The 20,091-nt window shown below is 35.9% G+C and overlaps 1 protein-coding gene and 1 long non-coding RNA gene across 2 annotated transcripts; one reads left to right on the forward strand and one right to left on the reverse strand.

Moving 5' to 3' along the window:
* Nucleotides 1-737: 737 nt before the first annotated feature.
* LOC148695860 (uncharacterized) lies at nucleotides 738-1,454 on the reverse strand. Its single transcript, XR_015964304.1, has 2 exons — nucleotides 1,100-1,454; nucleotides 738-820 (listed from the first exon to the last, which is right to left on the reverse strand). It is a non-coding gene; the product is annotated as an uncharacterized LOC148695860 (long non-coding RNA).
* A 15,499-nt stretch (nucleotides 1,455-16,953) lies between these two features.
* On the forward strand, nucleotides 16,954-19,850 carry LOC137734805 (jasmonoyl--L-amino acid synthetase JAR4). Its single transcript, XM_068474087.2, has 5 exons — nucleotides 16,954-17,173; nucleotides 17,364-17,674; nucleotides 17,798-17,899; nucleotides 18,109-18,887; nucleotides 19,057-19,850. The coding sequence occupies exons 1-5, from the start codon at nucleotides 17,045-17,047 to the stop codon at nucleotides 19,596-19,598; spliced, it is 1,863 nt and encodes a 620-aa protein (XP_068330188.2). The 5' UTR covers nucleotides 16,954-17,044; the 3' UTR covers nucleotides 19,599-19,850.
* Nucleotides 19,851-20,091: the final 241 nt, after the last annotated feature.

Here is a 20,091-nt window from a genome sequence, read left to right on the forward strand (position 1 = left end):
GCATCCATACAAACTAAATAAAATATTATTAATCCAAATAAAAAGCTACTACGGGGGTAATGCATGTGCATCTTGATCGGCATAATGCTTCGCCTCATGGTAATGCCTCTTAAAGGTGTCATCAATGTAATTCATCATGTTGGTACCGTTATCATCAATAATAAAGTACGCTTGTTATGCCCAAAAAACATGAAAATATTAATAATCATAATAGTTATTATATAAAAAATGATCATTAAATAACTAACTGATACTTATTGATAACTCATTCAACGACTTCTTCATCTCCTCTGACATTTTTTTCCAAAACAACCACTCCATAAGACAATTGTTCTGAACTAGCGCCCCTTTGTTGTCCATAGGCTTGGCGTGCACCTCCCTCTGATATTCCATTTGTCATATGGAATCATAATTGATGCGCATCCGATAATCATTTATCAGATGCGCATCCGCTGATCATTTATCAGATGCTTGACCCTGTGAGACATTTTCCCCTTTTTTTTCTTCCCTATGAGAAAACAAAAATATTCAAAACCAAACATAAATTCTATCGAAAAATCAGCATAACCTCCCCTAAAATTTAAAATTTTCCATAGCGTACAAACTTTGATATACATATTGTCCACATCCAAACAAGATTTGCCACAACCAAATAAGTAAAAAAATAAACTTTTATTTTAATTATACAACAAAACTTTCCAACAAAAAAACAACCATAAAATTCATACAAATTGAGAATTACCTGTCTCTAATCCTTGTCCGTCACATGTCACAATCGCTGCATTGTCAGATGTATGGTCATCTGGAAAAACAGCTAGAGCTGTAGAGAAAGTAGATGAAATTACCAACGCAACATCTTCAAAATTATAATTTTAGTTATTTTAATTAGCTAGAAATCATGCAACCATGTATCCCAACCCTACCCCATTCCCCTCCCCCACCAACAAAGATCATGGATTCTACATCCCCTCCGCACCTCATCCCTCATGCCCCACATAATTTTCATAAATTTGCAAACCCACAAAATTTGAGACATGAACTAAAACTAATTATCAAAACCCAAAATTTTTTTTCTTAATTGGGAGAAATAGAGACTTACAATGGATATCTTCGACCATCGATGGTGAGAGTAGGAAAAAAGGAAAGAAGGTTAGGATATGGGGGAGAATGAAGTTTGGGAGTTTGGGCGACAAAAAAACGTGGGCATTGGGGAAGAAGATGAGGAAGAGAAGAAATGAGGAGAGAATGGGGGAGATATGAGATTTTAATCTGGAATCTCGTGAACCCTTGTGCAACGAAGCCTTTCATCTCCTCAAGTTCCATCTTCATCGCCCATTAATTTTCTGCCATTATTTTCCCACTATCTTTTTGGAACTTTGTGCGATGAAGTATGAAGGAAGCTCGTCACGCATTTCTTACTAGGCGACAAATTATTTCGTCATGCAAGAATTTCTTTTGCTATGCAAAAATTGGCGCCAAATCCTCATTTTACCGCGGATTTTTTTTCAAAGTATACAGGACGGATAAAGTGCAACGTCAAGTAATGGTTGCACGATGAAACTCTTCTTCTTGCAAAGTTTTTGGTGTTTTTTTTTGTTGCCGTTAATATTTGGCACAACAAAGCACATCTTTAGTCACGCAAAGGTTTCTTGGGTGACGAAATTTGCTTCGTCACCCAAAGTTTGTTGCATAAGCAGTTTTCTATTAGTGATCGGAAGGAATCTCTCATAAAAATGAGCATCACAATCTTCAATTATAAGTTCTTATTTCATTTCATTTTTTTTTTCTCTCTCACATAAATCATAATTAATTTGTTCGTTTATATGCAAGGGCAATTTTTTGAATAAATGTATTAAAAAAATAGAAAATGATGTCTTTGATGAAGACTCAAAAATCCCAATATAATACTAAAAAACAAAAAGAAAAAACCCTAATATTATACTAAAAAGCCCTCGAAGTGAGGGGGTAAATTTTAATTTAAGTCCCATTATCTTTTTTAATCTGAATTAAATCACTTAATTAGTCGCTAATTACTACGTATTATGGCTGGGTTATTGATCGTGACCAAGCTGATAGTAGAGTATGAAAATCTGGATGCGTGTTTACTTTGTGAATGAGATAAGAAACAAATTAAAACTTATGTTCTAGAATGCTTAAGATTATTTAGGAGTGGTGGATCACACATATTATGATGAAAATAATGAAGCAATATAATTGTTGAAAATAAATTTCCGCAATTACTTTATATAAATTTGGAAAATTGCCAAAAATGACCCATTTTCTTAATCTTAGGACTGAATTAGGACAAACGGAATATGCACAGAGCACGCACGCACCATGCACAACAATAGGACAGAAATAAGATTTTTTTCTACACCTTGAAATAACCTAATTGCCCTTCTATAAAAATGGATTATTTCCTCCCACCCAAAGGTCATTTGCACCTTTATCCGAAGATCTCTCTCCCATTCTCTTGGTTCTCTCTCTTCTCTCACTTTCTCCCTCATGCATTCTATCTCCCGTGCTCATTGTGCACACATGGTGCACAGTTGTCCCGACCAACACTGTCCAAAACGAAGCCACCACCAATTTCATCTTGTTCTCATAAGTCCAAAACACCTAGCCTTGTCACGAATTTCATCCCTATCATTAAGATTCAAACTCAAGCGGGCTGCGACTTTTTCAACCATTTTCCGGCAAAATAGCAAACAATCGAGGCTCGAGACCACTACCACTAGACTCGCCTCAAGGCTGGGAACAAAGCCCAATCAACTGCTGGTGTCTGCTGCATGCTGGGAACAAAGCCCAGTCTCTCTCTCTCTCTCCACAACCTGGGGCAGGAGGGGTCAACACCACCAAAACAAGAAAACTCATTTGTTATTGACTAAAAATAAGAAAACTCACTTGTTGTTTACTTTCTTCCTTCCAATATTTGTAAATTAGTGGGATTAAAGAAGTGAGCTTTTTCATATTTGGGGAAGGGGAGAATAAACGCAGAAGCTGTATGAAGTAATAGTGAAACAAAATTTAATCAATTTCTCCCTCTTCTATATCATGGGATTCCCTACCTTGTTTGAATGTTATGATGGTGTTTACTAAAACTTGACAAAAATTGGTGTTTTGTTGGATGAATTTTTTAGGATATGCTCATTGTATGTACACAACATGCACATGATATGCTCACAGATTTGAGCTTAATCGAAAAACCCAGAGCTCACACCTCTCTCTTCAAAATTAGAAAAATGATGCAATGAGTTGTGAATTTCTACTATTTTATATGGGTATTTTCATCATTTTGGTTTTGTGCATGGTTTGCAAGGCTTGTCATGACCAGTTTGTCTTATTTAAGTCTTAAGATTAAGGAAATGGGTCATTTTTGGCAATTTTCGTATAAATTTTTATATCCCTTACAAATTACCTGGTACTGATTACTGAAATGAGATATTGATACATGCAGACATCTCTTATGAGTTGAGGATGATTGTACCGTACTTCACCAATCCCAAAACTATTAAGCACCGATCAACTTTATACTTGAACTGACCCACTGAATGACTCGTGTTGAGGCACCCATGTCAAAGCATAAGAGTTTCTCTCTAACCAGGAAGTCAATCCTAACGTAACACGTATGACCATCAGAATAAAGCTTTTAGAGTCTCACATCGACCATGGACGAAAGTGCGCCACTCTCCTCAACCATAAAAGGAGATCTTTCTCCTTCAATTAATCCCTAATGTCATTATTGTACTTATTTCATTACTAGAACGCACTAATGATGATTATGCTTGAACCTTTGTATTATGTCAACTCTACATTATTAATGAAAACTTCTCTACCCTCATGGACATAGCCCAACTTAAAGTAAACCACGTACATCATGTGTATACTTCCCTATCTCTATCTCTTTACATTTTTATATACCCTTAGTGACACATGCGAAATTATAAAAGATCTCTTTTAAGATCAAACAATTCCATCGAATTGAGTATGATTGTATGTGTGATAACATTCATTATACCAGAAATGTCAATGAACCCGATTTTACCCTTTTGTAGCTTCTAGACTCTATTTCTTAGTTCAAGATCCCTCTTACTAACTGGAATCCAAGAATATGTAGATTTGTTCCGCCCAAAATAGGAATGGGCTAGGGTTATGAACTTATAATTTATAATATGATGATTGAGTCGATTCCATGAATATGTTTATGAACTTATAATTTATAGTTCAAGTTCATTCATACATGACCAGACCGGAATATGTTTATATACATTCTAATTATGAGAAAAGGTCATTTGAGCGTATCTAAATAGGTTCTACGTTGTTCCAAAGTCCACTCGATTTTGTGCATCAACAACAAAAATTAAAAGTGTTTACAATTTTCTCTAGATACAAAAGGAACTCAGAGAAGCTTTGAAATTGATAAAAACAAAATTTGAAATTAACTTGTTGACTTAGGCCTCATAACCTTTCTTTTATAGACAGGGGAATGAGACATGAATGATTGCATAGTTGATTATAGGAGCACATAGTGCATGTCGAAGCATGGGCTGGATGACTATTGGTTCATGCATCTGGATGATTGTTGGTTCATGCATGAATAGTGGTTTGTCTGAATGATTAATTTTTTTACTGTTGATCTTGCATGTAAAGTAATTATTGGTATAACTGTACTATGGACGAACAGTGTCTTGTCGGTTTACTTTTGAACTTTTATGCAAAATGATTATTGGCATAAGGACAGTATTGTAGTAAATAGTACTCTGTTGGATTACTGTTTGAATTTCTGTCTTGGACGAATAGTGGTCATTGAAAATTAATTTTAACTTCTGGTTAGTTTACTCATAAGGGCTTGGTTATCTTGACAATCTGCCCATCTGAACTTCTGTTCTTCTTTTACTGGTCTGGTTGAACAATAATGGTTAGTTTCTAGGACAAAGTATCTGAAGATTCTGAAGACATATCATTTTCATTTTCATAATCTAACTGGGCCGCTTGGGCAAGAAGCTAGTGAGCTAAATTTATAACTTTTGGAACTGACTTTCTTTTTGAGGAAGTTGATTTTGACCTTCCTTGGAAGAAAGAGGAAAGGGCAATGTCTGAGATGATTGTGTTGGAGGAACCAAAGATTGCTCAATCGGCAACTCTTTTGTGAACTTGGTCAATGATTCCTTGTTGATTAAATTTGTTCCACCACTGGACAGATATGGCACTAAAAACTTTTTTTTTATAACAAACATCATATCCCATTTTAAGATTCATTGCACCTTGTATTTGGCCAAGAAATGAGACTAGGGAATCTTGCATTGTATTTGTCTTTCTTACAGTGAAACTGGCAATGCCTGACTTTTTGCATCAAGGTTTCCAAAATGACATTGAGAGTTAGCCCATGAAACATCCACCACTTGGAAAACCAAGGTGGGGAGTTTGGCCTGCATTTATTTTCAAAATTGATAAACCAAGAATGACTAAAACCCTCTGTTTAATAAAGGAAACTATTAGTCCATGTGTCAATATAATTATAGTAATTATATTGAATATTTGGTAGCTAGGAATGGAAAGGTTTGTATTGATGAATGAGAATACCCTATTCTAACTTGGAGATGACTTTTCCTATGTGAAAGGAATGGTAAAGAATTTTGGTTTGGTCAGCGAAACTCCTAATAGGTTTGATAGACATTGACACCGTTTCAAATTAGATGCTTTTATAAAAAATTGAGTATTTTGAATGAATCTCTCGGTGAGTCGTGAAAACCCAGGGGAAACAAGAGTTTGGATAACTTTTTTGGTATTTTGATGTGACTGAAAGCAGTTGAAATACTGAAAAGGTATTCGTTGGAAGATTTTTGAATGTAAAACGATGTTTTATTGTAGTTTCTTGCATGTTGGGATGAATTTCTAATTGGTGGCTAGAATGGATCATACGAATATTATCAGTCAAAATTTCATCCTCGATTTTCTAACTAGAGAATTCTTGCAGGGAAGCGATGTCAAGAAATAAGCCTGATAGTAATCAGTCAACTAGAAGGCTTACAGCCTCACTCAAATCAGCAAAGCAAAAGTCAACCCTTATCCCTTATACATCCAGTAGTTCAATCAACATGTTTACTCCCATGGGTTCTACTTTAAGGCATATCATACCAAACTACCAATCAGCCTTAGTAAGTTTGTATGATATATCCTGCCACCATTCAAAATTTCATCCATATTGCAATAAATTACAATAAAGCATCCTTTACATTAAAAAAATCTTCCACTAAATACTTTTTTTGTCACATCCCAGCCTCGACTCCGCTGTAGCACGATATTGTCCACTTTGGGCCCTAGCCACGCCCTCATGATTTTGTTTCTGGGAACTCACACGAGAACTTCTCAGGGGTCACCCATCCTGGGAATGCTCTCGCCTGAACTCTCTTAACTTCGGAGTTCCGATGGAATCCGAAGCCAGTGAGTCTCCAAAAGGCCTCGTGCTGTATGGAGGTGGGCATGTACATATAAGACACATTACCCCCTCTCCGTTGGCCAATGTGGGATGTTACAATCCACCGCCCTTAGGGGCCTGATGTCCTTGTCGGCACACTCGCACCACATGGCAGAGTGGCTCTGATACCATTCTGTCACATCCTAATTTCGACTCCGTCGTAACACGATATTATCCGATTTGGGCACCGGCCACGCCCTCACGATTTTTTTATGGGAACTCACACGAGAACTTCCCAGGGGTCACCCATCCTGGGAATGCTCTCGCCCGAACTCGCTTAACTTCGGAGTTCCGATGGAATCTAAAGCCAATGAGTTCCCAAAATGCCTCATGTTATATGGAGGTGGCCATGTACATTAAGGCACATCACCCCTCCTCCGTTGGTCGATGTGGGATGTTACATTTTTAGTATCCCAACCAAGTTCAGTCACTTCAAAACACCAGAAAAGTTAGCAAAAGCTTGGTTTCCCAGGTTTCTATTACTCTCTGGGATATTCATTCAAAATACTAAATTCTTACAAAAGCATCTTATTTGAAACAGAGTCAATATTTATTAAACCAATTAGGAGTTCTGCTGACCACACCAAAATTCTTTACCATTCTATTCACATAAGAAAAGTCTTATCCAAGTCAAAATGAGGTATTTTCATTCATCAATACAAACCTCCCCCAGCTATCAAATATTCAATATGTTTACTATGATTATGTTAACGCATGGACTAACATTTTCTTCTATCAAACTAAGGATTTCAATCATTCTTGGTTTATCAATTTTAACAATAAAGTAAGACTTAACTTCCCAGCTTGGTTTCTGGATGCCTCATAAGCCAATAGTCAATGTCATTTCAAAAAACCTCATGCAAAAAGTTATGTATTTCCAGTCTCACTATAAGAAAGACAAATACGGTGAAAGATTTTCTATTCTTTTACACTTCATGGCCAAATACAAGGTGCCATGGATCTTAAAATGGGGATATAATGTCAATTATGAAGAAGTTTTTAGAGTCATCTCAGTCAAGTTGTGGGACAAATTCAATTAACAACGAATCATTGACCAGGTCCTTAAGAGTTGTTAATTAAGCAATCTCCAGTTTCTCCAACACAATCACTCTCAGAGATTTCCCTTTCATCTTCCCTCCAAGGAAGGTCAAAATCAACTTCAAAGGAAAGTCAGTTGCAAAACTTATGTATTTAGGTCACCAACTTCTTTCCCAAGAAGCCCAATTAGATTTTGAAAATGAAGATGATTTGTCTTCAAAATCTTCAGATGCTTCCTCCTAGAAGTCGACCACTACGGTTAAAATCAAAATAGTAAAAGAAGAGCAGAAGTTCAGATAGGCGGATTGTTAAGTCAAGACCTTATGAGTAAACTAACCAGAAGTTAAAACTAATTTTTGCAATCATTATTCATTCATTACAGAAATCCAAACAATAATTCAATAAATTACTATTCATCTACAATGCCGCCTTTGTGCAAATGATCATTCTGCATGCAAGTTTTACCATAAACCGACAAGACACTATTCATCCATAGTATATGTACTGATAATTACTCCATGTGCAAGATCAACAGTTAAAATATTAGTCATTCAGACAAACCACTATCCACACATGAACTAACATTCATCTAGCCCTTGCTTCCACAATCACTCTGCGCTCCTACAATCACTTTTGCAATCATTCATGCCTCATTCTCCTGCTTATAAAAGAAGGGCTTGTTAATTTCAAATTTTATTTTCTCAATTTCAAAGCTTCTTTGAGCTCATCATGTATCAAGAGAAATTGTAAACACTTTTAATTTCTGCAAGTCATTCAGAGAGATGTATGCGTGCATCAATTTCTTATTTCAGTAACAGTACCAGGTCATTTATAAGTGATTTCAAAATTTATATAAAGTAATTTTAGAATTCTATTTTCAACAATTATTTTACGTATTATTTTAACTTTATTATTTTCATTATAATATGTATGATCCAACACTCCTAATTAATCTTAAGCATTCTATAACAGAAGTATTTGTTTCTTATCTCATTCACAAAGTAAACAGGGATCCAAATTTCAAAACAGTATTATCAGTCATCTATCAAGTAAGCTTCTGTTAATATGTATGTATGTATGTATGTATGTATTATGTATGTGTGTATGTATGTATGTATGTACAGGTCCTTTATGCAAGGGGATTCTCATTTTTTTTTCAAAAAATGGGGATTATGTGTGGGGCCCACTCCATATCAAACTTTAACAATCCGAACTGTCTATCTGTAAGTCTCGATTCATCCTTACAAAAATTCAATTCAATCCGAAATCATTTGCCTATTTAATTATTAAGATAAAATTTCATTGTTTCTTATATGACAAAATATTCGTTAATTTCTTTGAACTCAATTAGATGTCTTAAATATTTCCAATTTGGCTAATATTTTGCAAGGATGATCTATGAGGTGCAATTTGAAAAATAGACGATTTGGATAGTTAAAGTTCGATGCGGTGTGGACCCTACAATTAATCCCCATTTTTATAAAAAAAAAATGGAAATCCCTTCCCTTAAAGGTTTCCTATATATATCTGAAGTGTTGACGGTCAGCAATGGAAGTTGCTAAAACACTATGTATCTTTATGGGAATATGGGTACAAAAATTTATATGAAAGTCCCAGTGGGACTTGTAATACCCGAATTAATGTGTTCTGACCATGGAACACGTTTTCAATTAGGTTGATGCGTCGCTATATAGTTTGAAACAATCCAGAAGGATGTAGTACAAACACCTCAGCGAATAATTAATCAGGATAGGATATAGGAACAACAAATTGTGCCCATGCATGTTCATTAAGATCACCAATTTTGTTTTTTCAATAATTGCAGTATATGTTGATGACATGAACCTCATTGGAACTTCTGAAAAGATCCAAATGACTGCAACACACCTGAAGAAGGAATTTAAGCTGAAGGATCTAGGTAAGACTAAGTATTGTATCGGTTACAAATCAAGCACCATGAAAACGAGATCTTAGTACACTAATTGAACTACACTTAAAAAGTGTTGCGTCGATCTAACTTCCTAGAAGAAGTAAAGTCATTTAGTACTCCGATGGATGTTCGATTTTTGGTTCCTAAGAAAGACCCTTTTTTGTCCTACGGAAGCTGACGAAGAGATCTTGGGATCAAAATTCCCCTATGTTAGTGCGATTAGAACTTGGTTATATTTAGCCTATTGTACAGGACCTAACATTTCATTTGTTGTAATCTCCTGACGAGATACAGTTCCTCACCAACACGTCTTTACTAGAATGGCATCAAAGACATATTTTGATACCTTAAGGGTACAACAGATATGGTTATGTTCTATACCTACGCATCCCAAAAATCTGATGTATTACTTGTTGGGTTTGCCTATGTTGGGTGCCTATCAATATGCCTACTAATAGAAGTTCGGGATTCATGATAATTGATAAACATGTACGAAATATTAGACAAATATACCTATGTTATGTAGATTCACTGGTTTAAATGAGAAATATATTTTACATGAGAAATATTAAAGAAAAACTAATGAAAAATGTTTGAAAATTTTGAGTTTTAACGATAAGGACAAAACAAAGGGTAAAGTGAATAGTATCAAGATTCACTTTTTAGTGTAAAAATATAGTTTTTCGTTAAAGTGAACAGTACCAGGAGTTTTTCGTTAAAGTTCCCAAATATTAATAATATGTCTCCTAATACAGGCTCAGGATCCATGATAAAAACGTACGGAATGTTATACTAATTTACCTTTATTTTGCGGAACAAAGAATTTAATAATAGCTACATTATTTTGCAAAATGACCAAATTTATTAGTACCAAGTAGGTACACTAATCTTTTCAAAACAAAAAAAATAGGTAGGTACTTTGATATTCGAAAAATAAAACAAAAAAAATACTGGACTCGTCATTTTTCGCTTTTTGTTTAAAAGAAAACAAAAACATGATTTTCGTTAACCATAGGGTACATTAATCTCTGATAAAAAAATAATAAAAAAAATTAGGGTACATTAATCTGACAACGGTTTAGGGTTCTTATCTAACTACATGTGTGAATAAAATGTCCATGCACTCGTTGGACTTTAAACTTTTTACCGTACAAGAAAAGGAGATAATTGTCACATTTATCTCCCTACAAGCATGATTAAACATGACTGTATAATGTGTATGAGGTGCAAAATGATTTTAATATCTCCCTACAAGAAAAACTTGCATGTGTGAGGTGCATGTACCCCTTATTCCTATGTATATTCACACAAAAATTAGGTCGCGTACACTCGTTACATTCAAGTTTTCATTTAATTTACATTTAAAGATAATAACTGTTACTATATATATACAAATGGCTGTTGACCATAATATATAACTATTGCCATAGATATGGTAATAATTGTTACCATATACATATATACAAATTCCCAATAACATCATACAAGGAAGAAATATAATTTTCAGACACCATTTTAACTTCTCGCACATACTTTTAAATTTTTAATTATCGGATTAATAAATCAAATAAAAACAATGAATATAATTAAACATAGGTGGAAGGAAAATGGTTGCAGTTATCATTTCCTTACAAGAAAAATATCTGTGTGAGGTGCATGTAATTTCTCACATACACTCATTTACATTAAAGTTTTTCCTTTAATCTACATTTAGAGATAATAGATGTTACTATATATACAAAAAGCAGTTATTACCATATATATAATAATAGTTGTTACCAAGTATATGTAAATTCCCTATAAACATCATGTAGTCAGCAAAACAGAAATAGAAATGTATGATCTTCTAGTAATTCCCATCATTAAAAATATATATAATAATCTTCTAGCAATACAAATGTATATATAATCTTCTAGAAATATATAATATATAGTAATTCCCATCAATAAAAATGTATGATCTTCTAGCAAAACAGAAACAGAAACAGAAACAGAAATCGAAATATATATATATATATATATATATAAAATAATAGTTGTTACCAAGTATATGTAAATGTTACTATATATACATGATGTTACATATAGTTGTTACCAAGTATATGTAACATCATGTAGTTAGCATCCCACAAAATGTTGAATGCACCCCACTTTAAAAATTAATATTAAATAACTTATTTAGCCCACTATGCAATGATAATTTTGACCTTATTAGGTTTAAAAATAAAAATAAAAATTTCTAAATACACCCTCAAATCACTTTTAGCAGATTATTTATCTTCTCAACTATCAAAACTCTCCCACCCTCCGTTATTGAATAAAACCCTAACCAATAAAACTACAAACATGTTGATTGAGAAAATTTGTTTTTGATGAATGAAACACGAAATCGATGTTTCGGAAGCTTCACATGAGGTAAGACTTCATATTTTTCATTGTTTTAGTGATTTCGATGACATCGATAATTAATTAATTTTGAGTTTGCTATGTTATTTAAACTTCTATATTCATATTCATCTTTTAGGGATCACAATGAGAGTTTACATGAAATCTCCTTACCTTTGTCCGTCCAAGTAATTTTTTTCTCCAATTTCTCATTGTTTGGAAGTAATGGATACCAATGTTTTCCAAGTGCTCCACACTGCAAAAATGAAGTTCGTGAAAGTCAAAACAAAAATTGCGTACCACGTAGTTAAACCTAACAATGAAGCCATTGCTGATGCTACCCTACCTAGCAAATTATCATTTTGAAATCATTCGGCAGACTAAATGTTTAGATGATTTGAAATCTTTCGGCAAACTAAACGTTCAAATGGTTAGATTCAATCCCTAAAAATTAAAAATGAGTGTTATAAGATTTGAGAAATATGGGGTATATAGAAAATGTGGGGTGTATGTACAAAACATAATGTGTATATTGAGAATGTGGGATCTGGGGGTATTATAGAAAAATATGTAGGGTGTATTAAGATAATTTTTAAGTGAAAAAGCAAATGTGAGGTGTATTAAGTATGTGAGGTTTATTCAACAAATTGTGAGGTGTTAATATAATAAGCCATTGAGTAATTAAATTTTCTGAAAATATGACTTTAGCCCCTGAAACTCAAGTTTCTTTACATAAAACCCGACATAGTCTTTTTATCTGAATAAAACCCAATGACTAGGCTCCACATAAGTAAATTCATTAATTTTGTTTGCCTTTACACATTTTGCATTTTTCAGATGCCTAAAATACCCCTAATTACAGTTTTGATGTAGACATTTAATTCTATGTAGATTTGAAGGGAGAGATTAATGAAAAGAAATGTATTAATGTTTAAAATCATTGCATTAATATATCAAAACAAATTGTATGTTAAGGCAAAAAAGAACTAATAATGTTAATACTTTCCTTAAGAGTTTGTAATTGTTTTTTAAATTTGCATAAAATTAGACAATTTTAATTTAATCTTGTCATTTTCTTACCAAATGTAAATTTGAAAGAGCACTATAAAATAATTTACCTATATTTAAAAAATATAGGTAAATTATTTGGACATGTGTATTAGTAATAAATTTGCCCTACATATGTAATGATACATGCAAAATAATTTACTCCAAGGTACCCTCTTGGATTATTGTATGTCGCCTTCTTGACATTAATAAAGTCGCTATCGTTTCAACTTAAAAAAAAAAATTACTTATAGAATAAAAAATGTTATTTGATTCAAAATAAATGACACACCCCGACCGAGATCAGGGCGTGCTGGCCATCACACGGAGGTGACGTAACCATGTGCACGTGCGGAAGCTAAAGAAAAAGTAATATAAAAAGTACGAATAATTAAAAACTAGCATACAAAGTAGTAAAAATAAGTGCTAGCGTAAGTGAGACGCTAAGTTCAGAGCAATAAGTCTACAGCAGTCCAAAAGAAAAGGTGCGACAACAGTACACCCGAAGGTGACCCTACGTTGGCGAGTGTCTGTCAGAAATGCCGGGAAAGCCCTCTGGGAAACCACCGAACCTGCTAAGCAACTAGAACCTGGAGGGGTGCAAAACAAAAGCGTGAGTGGGCAAAAACAAAGCTTTTCTAAAACCATTCAGTAAAATACATTCTAACCCCTCGCCGTAAAACCTGTATACTTCCCAGAAAATAACATATGTACGTATGTATAGGTATGCCAATCATGCTCAATGCTATGCCATGTCAAAGCCTCATAATGAAATGCAAGTGCTCAGGTATAAACCGTAACAATAACATATAATCTGGCAGCCGGAGTCACCTAACGTGACCTGTACGGCTGCATATAGAGCTCAAATCTCAAACTCAATAACTGAACCTGCCCACGAGTCGGAACCACCTAAAGTGGTCTGTACGACAAGCCTGGGTGTAACATATATATACGCTCTAGTGCTACGATCACGTGAAGGCTGTGCGAATAATCGCGGGTCACCTACGAGTCGGAACCACCTAATGTGGTATGTACGACAGGACTGTGCACCTAACTTGGATCCAAACTGAGCGTGTGGTGCAGGAGGTGAACATCACGTGAAGGACTGTACCCTACTATGGGCGGGAGCACTAACACCGGGGGTGCAGGTTATGAGCTCTCTAAGCATCTCAAACCACTACTGAATATAAACATGAATACCACTTACCTGGCACTTACATGCGCGTCCACAGCACCAAATATGCAAATGTATATGTATGCCACTACTAATGTATGCAATGATGCATAAATGGTAATAATATGGTGCATGGCATAAAACAATTAACCCTTTTTAAACAATTTCTGGGAAAATAAATGTATATAGGTATATACGGAAAACCAAAAGCCCACTCACTGATATGTGGAAGGGTCGTAGCCCCCCTGCCTCGAGTGACAACGCTCGTCCTCGGGATACGTATCACCTATATGCGAAACAACTATAAAAACATTAATTTTAAAGCACTTAACCAAATTCTCGTAATAACTTCTCATACATTGCTCAAATTAGACAAATGAATATACCAACGTGCTCTACACAACCTCAGGATCACACCCATATTTTTAGAAAAAAATTTCATCGCCGCACGCGCCCCCAAGCGCCAGCCACGCGCAGGCACGTGTCTGGCACGCTGACGGCGTCAACTGACGCCGTGAGGAATATTCCGTTAGTTCTAACGGATTCCGTCAACGGCGTCAGGAATATTCCGTCAGACTTGACGGAATATTCCGTCTCCTTCCCTGACGAACCTCCGGCGCCATCGCCGGCGCCGGAAAACTGGAAAAACTTCTAACTTTGATTTCTCTTTCGTTTTTCATCCATTTTTCACGATTCTTGTACCAAAATGACGCCTAGAACTAGGATAACATAAATATACTACATTTAAAGGTTAAAACCCACGAGATCTCACCTGTCACCAAGCTCCAAATCCGGCCAATTTCGAACACGGCGATCCCGACGTCCACTTCCGTCAAACGAGCTACTCCGAGACTCCTTGGGACCCCACTAAGCTAACTACGAGCTTCAAATTTCATAAAACGTAAGAAAATACGTTCGCATGAATAGTACCCCAAGTCAGACCTTGTGAAATCGACGTGAAAACGGTGATAATCTTACCTGAAAATGGTACAGCTGCACTCCTCTCAACCTCACGAGCTCGATAATGGTCTTGGTTCCCTCGATCTGTGGGTGGTTAGTATGTTTGTGTGTGTGTCCGTACGTGTTCGAAGAGAAAAGGAAGAAATGGGAGGAAAGGGAACTCGGGAGAGAGACAGGGAAAGGGACAGAGAGACAGTGAGAGTGACAGTGTGTGTGTGTGTGGCCCAACACATGCCACACCACACAAAACAACCAATAATGTAACGAAAACGAACTAGGGGTAAAAGTGTCATTTCACATGTACGTTTTGATGGTTTCGGGACGGGATGTCACAATAAATTTATCTATATTTTATATGATAATATAGGTAAATTATTGCACACATATATATTAGTCGTAAAATATGCCCAATATATATAATAATGCATGAAAATAATTCACCAACAAATAAAGGAAATTTGATTAAAAATTAATATATCTACTACTTTTTGTTTATGAATTTCAATTTCTTTTTTTATATTACAAATATAATGTACCTACAATATAATTTACCTATTGTTTAATCTTATAAGAAAATAATGTATCTACTGTTTTATTTTATTTATTTATTTATTTGTATGTCGAATATGTACTGTTTTATTTTAATGGAGATAATTTGTCTTGGTTTAATTTTTACGAAATAATTTAGGCACTGTTTAACTTTCCCAAAATAATGGAACTACTATTTTAATTTACCTACAAAATAAATACTATTTGATTCAAAATTAATTTACTTATATTTTACATATAAATATAGATAAATTATTTTTAACAAGCATATACGATAACAAACAAAAAATGCCTAATGTATGTAATAATCTAGGTAAAATAATTTACCTAGAACATAAAAGAATATTAATTGGTTTTTTGTTGTTTTATAAAACTGTCACATCCCAACCCTCAGCTCCAACTATATTGTCCGCTTTGGCATTCCCTGCCCGAAGACAGAGCTACCGCACGGTTTTGTTTCTGTGGACCGGTACTTAGCCGTAGCCAGCGCCTGCTCTCCCCTCAGGGAGTCCACAAAAGGCCTAGTTGAAACTTAAGGTTGGCAATGGATATATAAGGCCCAAAGACCACGCCCTCACGGGCGATGTGGGATACTACAATCCACCCCCCTTAGGGAGCCCGACGTCCTCGTCGGCACACCACGACCGTGAGTCTGGCTCTGATACCAAATTGTCACATCCCAACCCTCAGCTCCAACTATATTGTCCGCTTTGGCATTCCCTGCCCGAAGACAGAGCTACCGCACAGTTTTGTTTCTGTGGACCGGTACTCAGCCGTAGCCAGCGCCTGCTCTCCCCTCAGGGAGTCCACAAAAGGCCTAGTTGAAACTTAAGGTTGGCAATGGATATATAAGGCCCAAAGACCACGCCCTCACGGGCGATGTGGGATACTACAAAAACAATATTATTATTTGATGCAAAATAACTGATTGTACAAAGGATTTTTTTTTCCAAACGAAAAATGTGCCCATAATTGTTTATGAACATGGCTAAATATATATATATATATATATATATATATATATTCCTAATATTTATCATACAAGAAAGGTAACATTTTCATATGGGGTTAATTGCTAATCATAATTAAGGTGAGTAATAATATTTATTGACATAACTAGAGTTTTGTGGCATAAGTTGTAAATATGTGATAATAATTGGTTATATATTTGTCTACATGGTACTCTATTTGAAATTTGAGTTTTATTTGGAAGTTTAATATTATGTGGGCTTTTGTTTGGAAAATAAGAATTTCAAAGGTCTTTTTCTAAAGAACCCTTAAATTTTTGCTCACCCAAAATATTAAAAATTATCATATGAAAATTCCAGAATAAAATAGCTAACTGGGTAATTTGGCTCTATATATTATTCCACCCACACAAGAGACTTCACTCAGTCACAGCCTTTGGATCCCCAACCACCCAAAACCTCTCAAAAAAATTTCACTTCCTGCTTTCTCTCTCTACAAAAGGAAAACAGCAACCATGTTCTCTCTACTTTCACTCAAGAAAAAACTACATCAAGTTCTATGTCTGTTATCATCCCTTATAAACCCAAAGAACAGAACACTCTCTTCTTCTTCCTCTGTCTCTCCCTCAGCCTTCGATTCACAGGTACTTTTCTTCCTACTTTCACTCACTAAGTTGCTTGAATTCCCCCAACTGTTTCTTCACAGGCGTCTGAGCATCTGAATCATCATTATTTTTTACCTTCTCATAGAATTTTATATCTGTCTGCCACCCTAAATATTGATTATTTCAAATGTAGCTGTATTTTGGTGTTGAACCAATTTTTGTTCTGCAGAAGTCAGAATCTGTGAAGATGTTGGAGAAGTTGGACGAGTTCGATATGGAGAAAAGCATAGAGGACTTTGAAGCAATGACGAAGGATGCTGAGAGGGTTCAGAGAAAAACCCTGAAGAAGATTTTGGAAGAAAACGGATCCGCGGAGTACTTGCAGGGTTTAGGACTGAATGGAAGAACTGATCCAGAGAGTTTCAAGGCTTGTGTGCCGCTTGTTACTCACAAGGATTTGGACCCCTATATTCAGAGAATTGCAGAGGGTGATTCATCTCCCATCCTCACTGGGAAACCAGTCCCATCCTTCTCAGTGAGGTACCTTCGAGTTCCGAAATCCATCAGTTTTCTTTTTTTGTTGCTTCATCCGTTGGACTGGATTTTTTTTTATTTTGTGTTGGAGAAGTTTTCGGTTTCTGAGATGTTGTACAACATATGCAGCTCTGGTACTACTCAGGGAAGGCCAAAGTTCCTGCCTTTCACCGACGAATTGATGGAAACTACCATGCAAATATTTCAAACTTCTTTCGCGTTTAGAAACAGGTATCGATGCTCCTTTTTTTGGCTTGTTGTGGGTGTCCAGAGGATTTGGGACTAGGTTTAGTCCGATGATTTGGGAATGTGTAGTTCTTCTCACCTAATCCTATATTATCCTCGATACAGTTGTTAGGAAAAACAGCTTAGTACTTTCTCATCTTTCAATTTTATTCCTTCAATTCTTCTGATGATCGAAAACTATGCCTATTGTTCAGGGAGTACCCCATTGCGAATGGAAAGGCCCTGCAGATCATCTATGGCAGCAAGCAGTTCAAGACGCAAGGTGGTTTGCCAGTCGGAACTGCCACCACCAACGTTTACCTCAATCATAAGTTCAAAACCACAATGAAAACAATGCAATCTCAATGCTGCAGCCCTGACGGAGTAATATTCGGCCCTGATTTCCAACAATCTTTGTATTGCCATCTCTTGTGTGGCATAATATTCAGGGACGAAGTTCAGATGATATCTTCAGCATTTGCTCACAGCATTGTCCTTGCATTCAGAACCTTTGAGCTGGTGTGGGAAGAACTATGTGCTGACATTCGAGACGGGGTCCTCAGTGACCGGATCACAGAGCCATCAATCCGATCAGCTGTTTCAAAACTGCTCAGCCCGAACCCTAAATTGGCTGATTTGATTCATGGGAAATGTTCCGGATTGAGTAACTGGTATGGATTAATACCAGCACTTTTTCCCAATGTCAAGTACATCTATGGGATCATGACAGGGTCCATGGAGCATTATTTGAAGAAATTGAGGCACTATGCAGGGGAGTTGCCATTGTTGAGTGCAGACTATGGTTCTTCTGAAGGATGGGTTGGGGCAAATGTCAACCCAAAATTGCCCCCGGAGTTGGCCACTTTTGCTGTGATCCCAAATGTTGGGTACTATGAGTTCATCCCTCTGAGGAACAACAGCGGTGAGCAGCCAGTGGGACTCACTGAAGTCACAGTTGGTGAAGAGTATGAGGTGGTCCTCACTAGTGTTGCAGGTGATTCGGTAACCCCACTGAAATTTTTTTCGTCAATGTAGACTGAGAGATAATCCAACTTTTATACACCATGCCTTCATTTTCCATCACAGAAATCTTGTTATTTATGCATGAATTCAGCCAAAAGATCCGTAGTTGTGTTTAAAAATCTAATCAAATTTATATGCAGGTTTGTACCGTTACAGACTAGGGGATATTGTGAAAGTTGTGGGGTTCTACAACTCAACCCCAGAGCTCAAATTCGTGTGCCGGAGCAATCTTCTGCTTTCAATCAACATTGACAAGAACACTGAAAAAGATTTGCAGCTATCCGTCGAAGAAGCTGCAAAGCCTTTAGCTGCAGAAAAGTTGGAAGTTGTTGATTTCTCAAGCCATGTGGACTTGTCCACGGATCCTGGTCACTATGTCATATTTTGGGAACTCAATGGTGAACCAAACCATCAGGTTCTTAGCGAGTGCTGCAACTGTTTGGACAAAGCTTTTGTTGATGTGGGATACATGAGTTCGCGCAAGGTCAACACCATAGGCCCGCTCGAGATTCGAATTCTTCGGAAGGGAACCTTCCAGAAGATTCTAATCCATTACCTAGCTCAAGGAGCTGCTGCTAGCCAGTTCAAAACACCAAGATGTGTAGGGCTTAACAACAAGAAGGTTTTGCAGATTTTGTGTGGCAATGTGGTTAGGAGCTTCTTTAGCACTGCCTATGATTAAGTGAATAGTACAAGCTCAAAACCGAACACATTTGTCGTTTCCAAAATCAGTCCACGGTTATTTTAGCTTTTTTAAGGCATTAGTTTTCTATCTATCACACACTAAATATGTCTCATGCCGCCCTAGGTAGCTCAAGTGGTGTGGGATGATGATAGATTTCAAGTTTAAATCTCTTTCTAAACACAGATATGTCTCATATGACGTTAGTTGAATTTGTAATGTGTTGGTTTTATAAGCTTTTTCAAGTGTCTAGTACTCTGTGTCAATCTTCAACTCAAAATTAGTGACGAGAAAATAGTATTTTGATTACAGTGACAATGATTGAACTATGAACTTAAATCCTTAAATCATAACTATGAACTCAAAATAAATAACAAGAAATTAGTATGTTAACCCTAAATCCTTAAAGTAATAACTACTTATTGCTATGAACTTGCATAATTTATGTGAACGATCAAGAAAAACGAGCTGAGATCTTCGGATCTCACTTTCA

The sequence above is a fragment of the Pyrus communis genome, chromosome 7 (assembly GCF_041283825.1).
Source record: "Pyrus communis isolate YQ-2024b chromosome 7, ASM4128382v1, whole genome shotgun sequence".
NCBI classification, from domain to species: domain Eukaryota; kingdom Viridiplantae; phylum Streptophyta; class Magnoliopsida; order Rosales; family Rosaceae; genus Pyrus; species Pyrus communis.

Excerpts from the sequence above, each read along its gene's own strand:
- LOC137734805 (XM_068474087.2), top strand. The coding sequence starts at position 17,045 with ATGTTCTCTCTACTTTCACTCAAGAAAAAACTACATCAAGTTCTATGT. Across the intron at positions 17,900-18,108 it reads TCTTTCGCGTTTAGAAACAG|GGAGTACCCCATTGCGAATG; the intron begins GTATCGATGCTC and ends CCTATTGTTCAG. Across the intron at positions 18,888-19,056 it reads GGTCCTCACTAGTGTTGCAG|GTTTGTACCGTTACAGACTA; the intron begins GTGATTCGGTAA and ends ATTTATATGCAG.